Source organism: Lycorma delicatula, chromosome 3 (genome assembly GCF_047948215.1).
Source record: "Lycorma delicatula isolate Av1 chromosome 3, ASM4794821v1, whole genome shotgun sequence".
NCBI lineage: Eukaryota > Metazoa > Arthropoda > Insecta > Hemiptera > Fulgoridae > Lycorma > Lycorma delicatula.
Window position 1 is genome coordinate 97,716,728 of NC_134457.1, and position 14,425 is coordinate 97,731,152.

At 31.0% G+C, this 14,425-nt stretch overlaps 1 protein-coding gene across 2 annotated transcripts in view; it reads right to left on the bottom strand.

The window, feature by feature from the left end:
- Positions 1-14,425, bottom strand: part of LOC142321806 (uncharacterized) — a 140,811-nt gene that overhangs the window by 6,955 nt on the left and 119,431 nt on the right. For both annotated transcript variants that reach the window (XM_075360208.1, XM_075360207.1), the window contains 3 exons: positions 12,668-12,803; positions 7,956-8,032; positions 2,458-2,614 (listed from right to left, as the gene is read on the bottom strand). In XM_075360208.1, the coding sequence (XP_075216323.1) occupies positions 2,458-2,614; positions 7,956-8,032; positions 12,668-12,803 (370 nt within the window). The remainder of the gene's footprint in view (positions 1-2,457; positions 2,615-7,955; positions 8,033-12,667; positions 12,804-14,425) is intronic.

Here is a 14,425-nt window from a genome sequence, read left to right on the forward strand (position 1 = left end):
AACTTCTGAACGTGTGTCTGAACAATTTAAACAAACTGGTTCCTTTGCACCTCAAAGGAAATGCAAATGTGGCCATAAAAGAAAAACTATTCCAACACAGGATTGGTTATTAGTGAGAAAAATTAAATTTGATCCAAAATGATCTGCTGCTATGGACATAAATTGAGAATTAGCAGACAGTGGAACAGATTTATACATGAAAACTGTTAAACACTGACTTCTTGCAGCTGGATAGAAAGCCTGTTGGCCAGCTTTTAACACCAGAAATGTGCAAAAAAAAAAAAGCTCTTGACGGCCAGTTAGCACATGCTAACACATTTTTATGTTCAGGGGCAAAGAATTCCATACATTAGAAAAGCATCAGATGAAAATACATCACCAGCTCATATCGAACAATCAGTTAAACATCCCTAGAAAAAAAGTCTTGGGGTTGTCTCACATTTGAAGACCCTTGTTCAATACTTCCAGTATGGTGTGTTGAAAATTAACGGATATATCAAGATTCTGAAGTAAAGGATAGTGACACAACTTCAAAACAAATTCCCACAAGGCAACAGAGTGTTCTGAAAAGATTTGGTGCCATGTCATACTGCCAAAAAAGTAGAAAAACGTTTTGAAGTATGAAATATTAAAGTGCTCCCACGGCCAGGCAATCCCCAGACCTAAACCCAATTGAAAATCTTTGAGCAGTAATCAAAAATGAGTTGTACCATAATGATTAACCTCATTAAAGCAATATCAGTATGGTTCATAATGAATAAATCAAAATGTGTAGTACACTTGATGAATTAATGCCAAATCGTTTATGTGAAGTGGATTATGAATAAAGGATATATATATATATATATACTAGATTTTCACAAATTGTACAGGTAAGATTTCTTTCTAAATAAAGTTACTTTTTATTAAATAACATCTGTGTTTGGATTTAATCTGCACACTATTGTAGGTGTCACTTGTAGGATTGATTTACCTTCATTTCAGTGGAGATACTTCAATGTATTCTGTAGAGAGACAATGAGAAATAACTCATTCTCCTTAGTAATCTTAGCATATGATGGTTGTTGTTCTTGGGAATAATTTTGTCATCTTTAGGAGTGTCGGTCATCTACAACTATTACAGTTTTAATTTGATCATTAGCATAAGTGATTATTGTTTGTAATTGTAGTTTAATGACTCTTTCTATTTTTGTATAGTAAGATGAAACATTTACAAAAATATTCTTATACCACAACTTAAACTCACTCAAGAACCAGAGCTAACTGGAAATTAAGTAGCAACAAAACAAGTCAGTGACTCCCCAGGCAAACACCATAAAATATTATTGGAAAAAAGAACTTACTTCTATTAAAAAAAATTAATAACACATAATTCCTCTGTATATATAATCACAGAAATATGCAGACAAAAAAGATTACTAAGTAAAAAAATAAATACAGAAATTTTTCAGAAGGTTGAGGATGGCTAAAGGATATTTTTCAAGAAATTTTGGAATCAGAAGAACTCTACAGCGCAAAAACTCCTGAAGTAAATTACTAACATTCCAATGGCATATAGGAATGAGTAAATAAAAAAATAATAATTTCTGTTCTATAAATACAGCTAAAGCTGCTATCAAATTCTTATTTGATTCAAAATACCCCATTAATAATACAATAAAAAAAAAAATAGCATTTGTAATTAGAATAGGAAGAAATGAAAAACAGAAAATCACAGTTACTTCTTGTGTGATTGCAGATGCAAAGAAATTTACCCCTAATGTGATTTTCAAGTGGAAACCTCTTCCTGTGTAAAAGATTTGATATTTTGAGAACAAAATAAGGAGTGAGTGGATTCAGCTTAACTGAGAACTGGTAATAAATCTGACTGGAATGTTTAAAAAAAAGATTATCGGTTTTATAGTTTTCAGGATCTTATGAAGTCACAAGATATTCTTGAAGAATAGTGTAATATTGCTCTAGTTATACCATCAGGAATGACTCTCATCTCCATTAATAATAATCCTCAGGAGAGATATAATAATAATAATAATCCTTAGGAGCAAAAGCTTTCCTTATTTAAAACATAAATTAAAAATATTATTAAATATTAAAAGCATAACAACTGGTTGTCATTGTATAAAAATAATTACGTTAGTTCACTAAGACACTGTTTCAGTTGTCTCAAAAACGTTTCTCCTGAGGATGGGTCAAATGATTGAAAGCGCTAGGGATATAATACAAATTGTCGGTAAGGTTGATTTTTATAATTATAACTAATTTTATATACCAGTGGTGCCATGTTTGAAAAATTTAACTTAAAAAGACTTAATTTAAAATTTAATTTTTCTTTTAGTGAATGCAGCATGTAAGAAAATAAATGATGAGGACAATTAAAAACATGTTTTCATTCTTACTTTTAGTACAATTGTACAATTAAGTTAAGTTTAAAAATAGTATGTAATTCACTATACTCACAGAGAACGATGATCTCAATGAAAACATTTGTAACCACTTCTGCTTTATGATTAGGCTCTTGCTCCAACTCATAATCAAAACATAACTCAAAAATTATGTTAAATACTTCAAATACCAACTGACAAACTACCCAAGGCCAGATGTAATTTGACTTTCTCTGAAAAAAATAAAATTTTTTTCATTTTTATTAATTTGTAATTACTTAAAAATAAAAATAGAAGTAACACAGCATCAATATTATATAGTTCTTTATAACTTAGGTAAATTTCCTTAACATAGAAAATGTTTCATACATAATTATGTGAATGAACTGTAGTTCATCGCCGTGAATTGAAGCCACCTAAATTATTCCTCTCACTAAAATGTTTGGGTGTAAACTTGTATACTGATAAACAATACAGTGCTACCACTTTCAGTTAATGTTTTCCTCATGTGTTACTTTATTCTTTTATTCGCATATATCTTTGGTCTACCTTTCTTTGAATCATAGCTGAAAGTGGCATTACTATTTTGATATATCTGAATACAAAGTACGAGTATAATGTATATGAGTAAGGTATTTCTGGTTAGACTACATATTTAACTGGAATATTTCCTACACAAATACTTAAAATAAATATAAATAAGAAAGGGATATACCAATTAGAGAATTATTTTACAGTTAAGTGACAAACACACAGTAGAGAAATACCAAATATTTATTATTGATTTAAGATTTGGCAGATTGTTTATTTAGATACAGCAGGATTAATTTGTCATCAGTTTTTATCTGTCATGATAGAACACAATTTAGTCAGTTTTGACAAAAAAAAAATGTATAAATATTGATAAAATTTGAAAATCTTCACTAAAATACTACCAGGTGAAAGTATATTTTCAAGTGAATATAACATAGCCATGTAACATTAACAAATTTTTAATAAATTTTTGCTAACACTGACTGTTGTAAAATCAATGTAAAATCGCTATAGCTTATAGTAAAATTAATCACTGGCCATTTCAATTTAACACATTGTTAGGAACAATGTATTAAAAAAAAAATGGTTTCTACATTTCTGAAACATGCTAAAAAAGTTGAGAAATAAGGATAACTGTTGGCATTTATCCTTACTTCACATCCTACAATTTCCAGGGTGATACTTCTTGAGACACTAGTTAATATTGAACAATCAGCATGTAGGAGATGCAGAAACCCTATTATTGTTGTAGTATAATAATAATAATAATAATAATGTATGTGAATTATATACATATTGCTTATTTTCATTTTGACAGTCATTTTTAAATAAGTAATTTACCTGCCATTTAATTTTTTTTCAAAAACATTATATGAGCATAATTTTTTTTTTTTAATTATTATGTTATTTCAATTAATATTAAGTCAGTAATGGTTATTTGTCAAATATTTAAGTAAATAATTAGATGTGATTATGCAAACTATAAGTTCATTCACCTTCTAAATTTTGCATGAAAAATATATTTTAAAATAATTTTTTTTTGTCTTCAGTCATTTGACTGGTTTGATGCAGGTTCCAAAACTCCAAGATTCCCTATCTAGTGCTAGTCATTTCATTTCAGTATACTCCCTAAATCCTACATTCCTAGCAATTTGTTTTACATATTCCAAACGTTGCCTCCTGCACAGTTTTTTCCTTCTACCTGTCCCTCCAGTATTAAAGCGTCTATTCCAGGATGCCTTAAAATGTGGCCTATAAGTCTGTCTCTTCTTTTAACTATATTTTTCCAAATGCTTCTTTCTTCATCAATTTGCTCCCAAACCTCTTCATTTGTCACTTTATCCACCCATCTGATTTTTAACATTCTCCTACAGCACCATATTTCAAAAACTTCTAATCTTTTCTTCTCAGGTACTCCAATCGTCCAAGTTTCACTTCCATATAAAGCTATGCTCTAAACATATACTTTCAAAACTGATTTCTTGATGTTTAATTAATTTTTGATGTAAACAAATTATATTTCTGACTGAAGACTCATTTCGCCTGTGCTATTTGGCATTTTATATCGCTCCTGCTTCATCCATCTTTAGTAATTCTACTTCCCAAATAACAAAATTCTTCTACCTCCATAATCTTTTCTCTTCCTATTTTTACGTGCAGTGGTTCATCTTTTTTATTTCTAGTACATTTCATTACTTTTGTTCTTGTTTATTTTCATGCGATAGTTCTTGCGTAGGACTTCATCCATGCCGTTCATTGTTTCTTCTAAATCTTTTTTACACTCAGCTAGAAATACTATATCATCAGCAAATCGTGGCATCTTTATCTTTTCACCTCATACTGTTACTCCAGATCTAAATTGTTCTTTAACATCGTTAACTGCTAGTTCTATGTAAAGATTAAATAGTACCAAATAGGGAACATCCTTGTCCGACATCCCTTCCTTATTACGGCTTCTTTTTTGTGTTCTTCAATTATTACTGTTGCTGTTTGGTTCCTGTAAATGTTAGTAGCTGTTCTTCTGCCTCTATATTTGAATCCTAATTTTTTTAAATTCTGAACATTTTATTCCAGTCTATGTTATCGAATGCCTTTTCTAAGTCTATAAATGCCAAGTATGTTAATTTGTTTTTCTTTAATCTTCCTTCAACTATTAATCTGAGCCCTAAAATTGCTTCCCTTGTCCCTATACTTTTCCTGAAACCAAATTGGTCTTCTCCTAACACTTCTTCCACTCTCCTCTCAATTCTTCTGTATAGAATTCTAGTTAAGATTTTTGATGCATGACTAGTTAAACTAATTGTTCTGTATTCTTCACATTTATCTGCCGCTGTTTTCTTTGGTATCATGACTATAACACTTTTTTTGAAGTCTGACGGAAATTCCCCTTTTTCGTAAATATTACACACCAGGTTATATAACCTACCGCTTCCTTACCTGCACTGAGCAATAATTCTGCAGGTATTCGATCTATTCCAGGATTTGATTCTGCCAATCAAATCCTTTAATGCTCTCTTAAATTCAGATCTTAGTATTCATCTCCCTTTTCATCCTCTTTGACTTCCTCTTCTTTCTCTAGAAAACCAGTTTCTAATCTATTTCCTCCGTATAACTCTTCAATATATTCCACCCATCTACCGACCTTTTCTTTCGTATTATAAATCGGTGCAGCATATTTATTTAACACACTATTAGATTTTAATTTATGTTACAAAATTCTCCATAGCTTTCCTGTATGCTCTGTCTATTTTACCAATGATCATTTCTCTTTCCCCTTCTGAACAATTTTCCTTAATCCACTCTTCTTTCAGTAGTTTGCACTTCCTGTTTATAGTATTTCTTAATTGTCTATAGTTCCTTTTACTTTCTTCATCACTAGCATTCTTATATTTTCTACATTCATCCTGTATGTGCAAGATATCGTCTGAAATCCAAGGTTTTCTACCAGTTCTCTTTGTTCCACCTAAGTTTAATTCTGCTGATTTAAGAATTTCCTTTTTAACATTCTCCCATTCTTCTTCTACATTTTCTAAATTATCTTTTTTACTCAGACCTTTTGCAATGTCCTCCTCAAAAATATTCTTTACCACCTCTTCCTCAAGCTTCTCTAAATTCCACCGATTCATCTGACACCTTTTCTTCAGGTTTTTAAACCCCAGTCTACATTTCATTATAGCTAAAATTATGGTCGCTATCAATGTCTGCTTCAGAGTAAGCTTTTCAGTCGACGAGTTGATTTCTAAATCTTTGCTTAACCTTGATATAATCTATCTAATACCTTTCAGTATCACTTGGCTTTTTCCATGTGTATATTTTTCTATTATGATTTTTAAACTGGGTGTTGGCACTTACTAAATTATTCTTCCTGCAAAACTCTATAAGTTGGTCCCCTCTTTCATTCTTTTGCCCAGCCCATATTCACCCACTATATTTCCTTCCTTTTCCAATGCTTGCATTCCAATCTCCAACTATTATTAAATTTTCATCCCTTTTTATGTGTTTAATTGCTTCGTCAAATTCTTTGTATATACAATCTACCTCATCATCATCATCATGGGCACTTATAGCCATGTAGACATTAACAATCATTATTGGCTTAGGTTTTGATTTTAACCTTATTACAATGATTCTATTGCTATGCAGTTTGAAATACTCTACTCTCTTCCCTATCGTCTTGTTCATTATAAAACCTACTCCTGCCTGCCCATTATTTGAGATTATTTGCCCATTATTTGAGTTAATTATTCTAAAATCACCTGACCAAAAGTCAATTTCCTCTTCCCACCAAACCTAATTCCTACTACATCTACATTTATCCTATCCATTTCCCTCTTTAAATTTTCTAACCTACCAACTTTTTAGACTTCTAACATTCCACGCTCCGACTCGTAGTATGTTATTTTATAATTTTCTGGTGAACTCTTCCTTAGTAGTCCCCACCCGGAGATTCAAACGGGGGACTAGTTTACCTCTGAAATATTTTACCAATGAAGGTGCCTCGACGTTTGTTATATGAAATGCAGAGAGCTACATTTTTTTTGGAAAAAAAGCATCTGTAGTTTTCCATTGCCATCAGCTGCACAGTGCTCAGAGGATTGAATGATGTTGATATGGCCATTTAAGTCATCCTGACCTACGCCCTTAAGAATTACTGAAGGAGCTGCTGCCCTCTTTCAGGAATCATTCCTTGTCTAGCTCTCAACAGGTATCTCTCCGATATGGTTGCACATTCGATCCAGCTACTCTGTATCACTGAGCACTCAAGCCCCCTCACCATCGGCAAGGTCTCATGATTCATAGTGGGAGGTTAAAATAATAAAATGTTCATGACTCACTTTTAAAATACTATATATATGCTATGAAATTTCATCATAGTGATCAAAAATACACTCAAAAATAACATTAATGAGATTTAGGCCTTGGTTAAGCAAATCCTGCTTGAAGTAGTTAGATTTTAAAAGAACAAACAGTTTAATACCCACTTGCTTTTTATTGAGTGAATAAAGCATTTGATAAGTTGAGCTGGAACATAATGAATTTTTAATTGGTTTACAGATAATTGAATATATAAACAATTATAATAAATACGTAACAGTTAAAACAAACTTAATGTTTTATAATCATTTCAAAACAAATGGTTTACTCTAACTGCACACGAACTCAAGTCAGACGTTTTTACTCAAGAGCCTTTTTCCATATTCTCTTAAGTCTGAAAAGAGAAGATTTCTCTATTTCTTGAAAAAAGCTATTTTTGTGCAACATATAAAAGCTAGTCAGAACTGTAGCCGGAAGAAGTCCATGAGCTTTTCTCTTCTTGCCATTTACTACATTCCTCCACCCTAATATTTAAACATAACTGTTTTTATTGAGAATACTAATCATAAAATTAGCAGTAGTACATCTATATGAAAAGTAGAACAGTTTATCCAAATTACAAAGATTAGGATGTTAGTATAAAATGATTTTTTTTTTAAAATGTATACAAAATTACTTTCAGTAATTAGGATTACTCTAGTGAAGTTATTTTATAATTTATTTTACCTCGTATACACCTTTTAATAGTAAAAGGTTTATCAGAATCTGAAGAATTCCAAAAAATGCCATGAACCATGTTATCACTGCAACAGAAAAATTTTATTTTTATCATATAATATATTATAATCTTATAAATCAAACTACATTTCAAATGCAAACTGATCATTATTTGATTTATAAGACTGTGCTCCTTTCATGACAAGCAGTTATAAGTACAATTAAAATTTGTAGTTGGCTTTCTCCAGTCTCAGAATTACAACTGAACCCAATGACTAGTACATACAGGCATTTATATCCATTTAAAACCTCTGCTGCATTCGTTGATTTATCAGCCGCTTACGACACTGTCTGGAGAGAAGGCATTATTTGTAAAGTCCTCTGTGTAATCCCATGCAAACTAACAACTCGCCTCCTTAATAACATGCTAAACGACAGAATGTTCCAAGTTATCACAGGATCCGATATAAGCTTGCTTACCAAGGAAACTCAAGAATGGCCTGCCATAAGGGTCAGTACTTGCACCTCTCCTTTTCAGTCTCTATGTTGCGGACATGCCAGAGACAAGATCTAAAAAGCATGGCTACGCCGATGACTGGGTGCTAACAATAAGATGTAAATCATTTGAAGAGTCGGAAAAGGTCCTGATGGCTGACCTGGAGAAACTGGGGAGGTACTTCCGGAGATGGCGCCTCCAGACGAATGCTAATAAAACAGAGGTGCCATCTGAGTAACAAGTTTGCTAATAGGGAGCTTAAAATTCTATTTGAGGATACATGGCTCTTTCACAATAAGACACCGAAATACCTAGGCGTGACACTTGATAGAACGCTTTCATTTAAAGAGCACCTAATGAAAACTGCAGGGAAATTGAGAGCGAGAAACAACATCATACATAAGCTCTGTGGAACGACGTGGGGAGCATTGGCTTCCACTTTGTGCACATCGGCTCTGAGCCTGGTCTTCTCAGCTGCTAAAAATTGTGCGCCAGTGTGGCTTAACAGCCCTTATGTTCGTAGAATTGATGCTCAACTTAATGACGCTATGAGAATGATTGCCGGGGTTATCAGGTCTACTCCTGTGGAATGGCTCCCATTATTGAGCCATATACCACCCCCGAACCTGCGCCATATGAACGCTCTTGTAAGAGAGTACAAGAAGATTATGGATAATCGAAACCTGCCAATACATGAGGACATTGAGGATGCCAATCATGGTCACCTTCGATCTGGAAAGCCACCTATCAAAACAGCAATTGCTGCTACAGAGGACGGATTTGACCTAATTGATGCCTGGTGTTGAGAATGGACCACAAAGCAGAATAACCAAATCCCATGTATTACTCAAAGACCGCCGGGTTTTTTACTTGCCACATAAAACATGGTCAACACTAAACAGACTACGGACTCAGCATGGTAGGTGCACCTATTTCCTGTATAAATAGGGTAAAACACCGACGTCCCTTTGTGAGTGTGGTGAAAATCAAACTATTAGACACATCACAGAGGTTTGTCCTAGGACATTTTATGAAGGGAACCCTGAAGATTTTCTGGTGGCGACTCCAGAATCGATAGCTTATATTAGTTTGTTAAATTTTTGTTTATAATTCTGACTGTAATTGATGTTATGTTTTAGTGCCATACGCTAAATAAATAAATATCCATTTAAGAGTATTAACTATACACAACTATTTAAAAATTGTTTTAACATTCATAAGTATTTTAACGATTATTAATATTTACAATTAGTTTACATATCTTGACTTTATATATATATATATATATTAAACGCGTGCACACACACACACACACACACACACACACACACACACACACACACACACACACACACACACACACACACACACACACACACACACATCTAATATCGTCTCATGACAGTTATTACAAAGAATTGTAAAATTTTTATGATAATTTTACTAAAGGAAGCTTGTAATGAATGAATTCTCACATGTGTACATGGAATTGGGATTATTATGCAATTCATAAAATGTAAAAAAAACTCTAAGTCTCACTTTATTCAATCCTAGAATTTTATTAACTTTCAGTTGATGAGGTGACGTTTCACCATCACATACGGTGAGATGATGTCACTTCGACATCTGTTAGTTTTGTGTTACTTTTTATGTCATTTTTAAGTAAATTTTTTATTTAGTTACTGTTAAATGAATAAAGGTTTTTAAAACACCTATAATACTTAAAACCACTTCTTAATACAGTAAAACACTTTAAAATAGGAGATAGGAAAATAGTTTATTCCATACTTCAATTTCATTTTCATTTCAATTATTACGCCTGTTACCAATTCATAAAATATTAGGTGCCACAGCTTAGACATTTCTTCTCGGTTCTACTTTAGACCATCTAAAACTGGATTTACTCAGATAAACATTTTCACCTACTTCCCCATGTTTATCAATCCCTACATTTTCACCACCTCCTGAAACTTCGACCTCAGAATCTGTGACATGTTCACTGACAATATAGTCATTCTGATCAACAGCCTGTTCCTCATTTCCTACAACAACCAGCCCTCAATTTTCATCTCTAGCCCATTCTTGATTACCATTTGCACCTTGTTCCCTATTTTGATCTGTAATTGGTTCATCAATATCCGAATTCTCGCTTTCCCATCCATCCAGTTCATAAAGAATTGCTTCTTTGAAATTCTGATCATTCACGTTCATTTTTACACTGGAAAAAATTAATACGATTTGCTAATAAAATTGGAACAATTAGATGTAAAGAAATTAATATTTAAGCAAAAATCTGCATTATTTTATCATTTTTCAAAGGAGATTGTACTTACATAAATGGTGAGCACACGTCAGTTTGACATCAGACACTTGATTGAGAAAAATCAGACACTATAAAAAGTTTCAGTGCATGGCAATTAAACTATAACTAAAAAACAACCAGCTACTGTAAAGCATGTTTCATTATGTTATCAAGGGTGGGAGTAATCATGTAACGACCAGATGCACACCATCATTTTGTTGTCACCTCACCAGTAGAAAGGCTAATTATTACACTAATAATTTTAAAGTGCAGTAATTTATTCTTTTTATAATTATGAATTGAAAAATATGTCTTAAATTATTTTTCTTCAGTAGATTAACAGATAACAATATAAAAATTTTCAACTAACACTGATATGTCATTCCATTTTTCATTTATCATATTTTTTCCTAAGGAGATGATGCTTAGTTCCTCTTGTGAAAAACAGTCCATCATATGCAACTGATAACTGATAAAATTATACTCAAGAAAGGTAGATAAAAAGTTGATTTAATAATAAGTGTTTTTAATTTATTAATTACTAAACTTTATCAAAAAATAATTTTATAAAATTCATTTTATTTTGACACTTGATTGTTAAAGATCATTACCTCGTAAAGTTGAATTTTTGATAATGAATTATTTAATTATGGTCATATATATATATATATATAAGTGATATCCTTATGTTGATATTGAGCTATATTGAAAATAAATACAACAAATAACTTGCAAATATTTTAATCCTAACCAAGATGATAACTGACAATGTTATCAACTGATGGACCGTATATTGTTTAAAAACATTTACTGGAAATATAATATTTACAAGTCCAATTTCAAATTCCCTATACCCAGAAAATAAATTTATATCTCTAATTTTTCAGGCATGACAGGGATAATTGTTGGCTATCAGGGAATATACATTACATTTACTATGAGTTATATGCTCAATAAAAAGTCACATAGCATCCAGGGCCTTCTTAGTACAAGTTTAGCCCAAAATACAGAATTTTTTTTTAGTTCTTTTTTCCTTTGAAAAATTGTTCTTTTTCCAAAATTTATTCATACCAATATTATGAGAAAATCTTACAATTGTTCAACTGTTCTTATTTAGCTACAGAATTGGGAGTGAAGCCTTATCCTCAAACCTCCCTACAAGAACTATGGCTATCTAGAGAATAAAAGGATAAACAAATTATCTTTTAATCACTAAATTAAAACAAAATTTAGATAAAACAAATTTAAATTGAAATAAAATTTAGTGGAAATAAAAATTTCCTAGGCATCTACAATCCCAAATATAAGTAATATTGCAATGACTATGTTCTTAATTAAATTAAAACAAATACTGGTAACAAATAACAAAAACCAAGTCCAAATAATTTTTTAACTCTCTACAACAAAGTGCTTTGTTTCAAATTAAATGAAACACGACATTTGTTGTTTCAAACTGGTATTGGCTTTTTTAAAAATTGAAGAGGATGGGGAACTTTGATTTGAATGTGACAGAAAATTTTGAAGAATATATAAAAAATGTAAGCTCCAAAGCAAAGATGAAAATAAATATCCTCAACAACTTTGCTAATTCACCTCAAAAATGCTTAAACAAAAAAAATTCAGTGAAAAACACCACCATGCTTTAGATATTAAGATGCTTTCAAAAAAGACCAATGACTGTAACATATGCTTGTTCATCCTGTAGAACTCACACAAATAGTTATTTCCCATTATTTTTCTGGTTTGATGCTAATGTACATTCATCAGGTAAGTAAAGGTGAGCTTCACCTTAAAATTGTTGTCTGTATGATGTAAACTATTGATTGTTCACGTCAGTCTAAGATTAAATGTAAATTGTTGATGTTTTCTCTGTTCACTTAAGATTTAAAAAAATAAAAAATATAACTTAAAAAAATATCTTACCACCAAATCCTATAAGGAATATATTGAATAAATCTTTCTTATCATGTTCTGAATCTTTATACATTTTGGATTCAGGTACTTGCTTGATTAGGAAGTTTATAATTACTGCTCCTATTACTGTCAGTCCTCCAACAATCTGCATATCAAACATATTTTAGAAATTAATATACTAACAAAAAATAGATTGCAAATACTGTACAACTTTCTTATCAAAATAAAGGTTAAATTAAATGTAGCTGTAGTCTAAACTAAACTCTTCTAAATTTGCACAATGCCCAGAATAGAGCCTTTATTCATCACATTGGTATGTTTAAGTCATGTTCTTTCAAGACTATTACCATTTTTGGAGTGACAAATTTGAATTGTGAAGAGGTGAAAATTTCAAAAGGAGCAGGATGTAGAGATATTTATTTATTAAGCAACTTGGGATACAGCCTGTGGAGGTAGCTGGTATTTTCACCACTCCAAATTTCATTGTGGTATCCTATATTTCCTTAAAGGAATGAATTTAATGTTAATGATCACTAAAAACAAACCACAAAAGCAGGAAACTCCTCTTAACCAAAGGACTATGAATTCATACCAGAATTAGGGAATGGTGTGCTTCAGAAGTTTCAGGCTCTATTCAACCATAGAGATTTTACTCTCATTTTTAAAGAGGTTTGACTAAATGGCTGATGAATATTGTGCCTATGAAGGAATGATCCAGTTGAATAAACATGTGTTGTTTATAAAAGAAACAGCTAAATTTTAAAATATTAATAATTAGTGAGGGAGAGAAGAAGAGATTTTAGAATGAAAAAAAAACTGATAGAAAGCCATAGATAACAGAATACAGTGTAATTGATGGATGAATGGAGAAAATATTAAAATGCAAAAGATGATGAAGACTGTAAATTTGCAACATATAAGAATTGAAATTACCCCTCGACCACATATATCCTTGTGTGAACAATCTCAACATGAATTATATACGTCATTTAGAAAGTTTTTTTTTTTTAAAACAAATTTTAGTGCATTAACACATTTGCAGATACTATTTTTATCTTTACATACACATAAGAATATCAATAAAATGATATTTCCAGTCTATTACAACAAAATAAAACTGAGTAAGCAATATTTTTTAAATGTTTTTTTTTTTTTTTTTTTTACTATAGATACCTTAGAAACAGTAACAAGATTGCATAATCTTATTTTATAACCTAATTAAATTTTGAAAAGTCTATAAAATTGCTTATAATAACTTTTACAAAATAATATATACATATAATCAATAAATAAAATATTTGAATCAAATATTCATTCAATTTTGTCCTCTCTCCTCCATTTTCATATTTCAATTGTCTCTAGCCTTTCTTTTACGCTGTTTACTTTTTCACTTTCTTTTAGTCACTGTTTACAACTAAAGTAGTACAAATTTTATTTTCTATATGCACACAACTGATAGAAATAAACTATCATTAGTTATAAAAAAAATTATACTAAAAAACAGCAATTATTCTAATTACAATTTATAAAATATTATTGTTGAAAATAGTTATTCTAACATTTTTATCATTGCAACAACTTTTCCATTTCACTTGATATTGTGAATTTTTTTTTTTTTTAACAAAGAGTTTGTATTTCATGATCGTAATTATGTATTTATTCCTTTCTGCAACAGCCCATTAAATACTCATATCACAACATCAAATGCAATACTCAAAAATCCTAATCAGAAGTAATTTTTTTAATAAACATTCTGTAGTGTGGTGA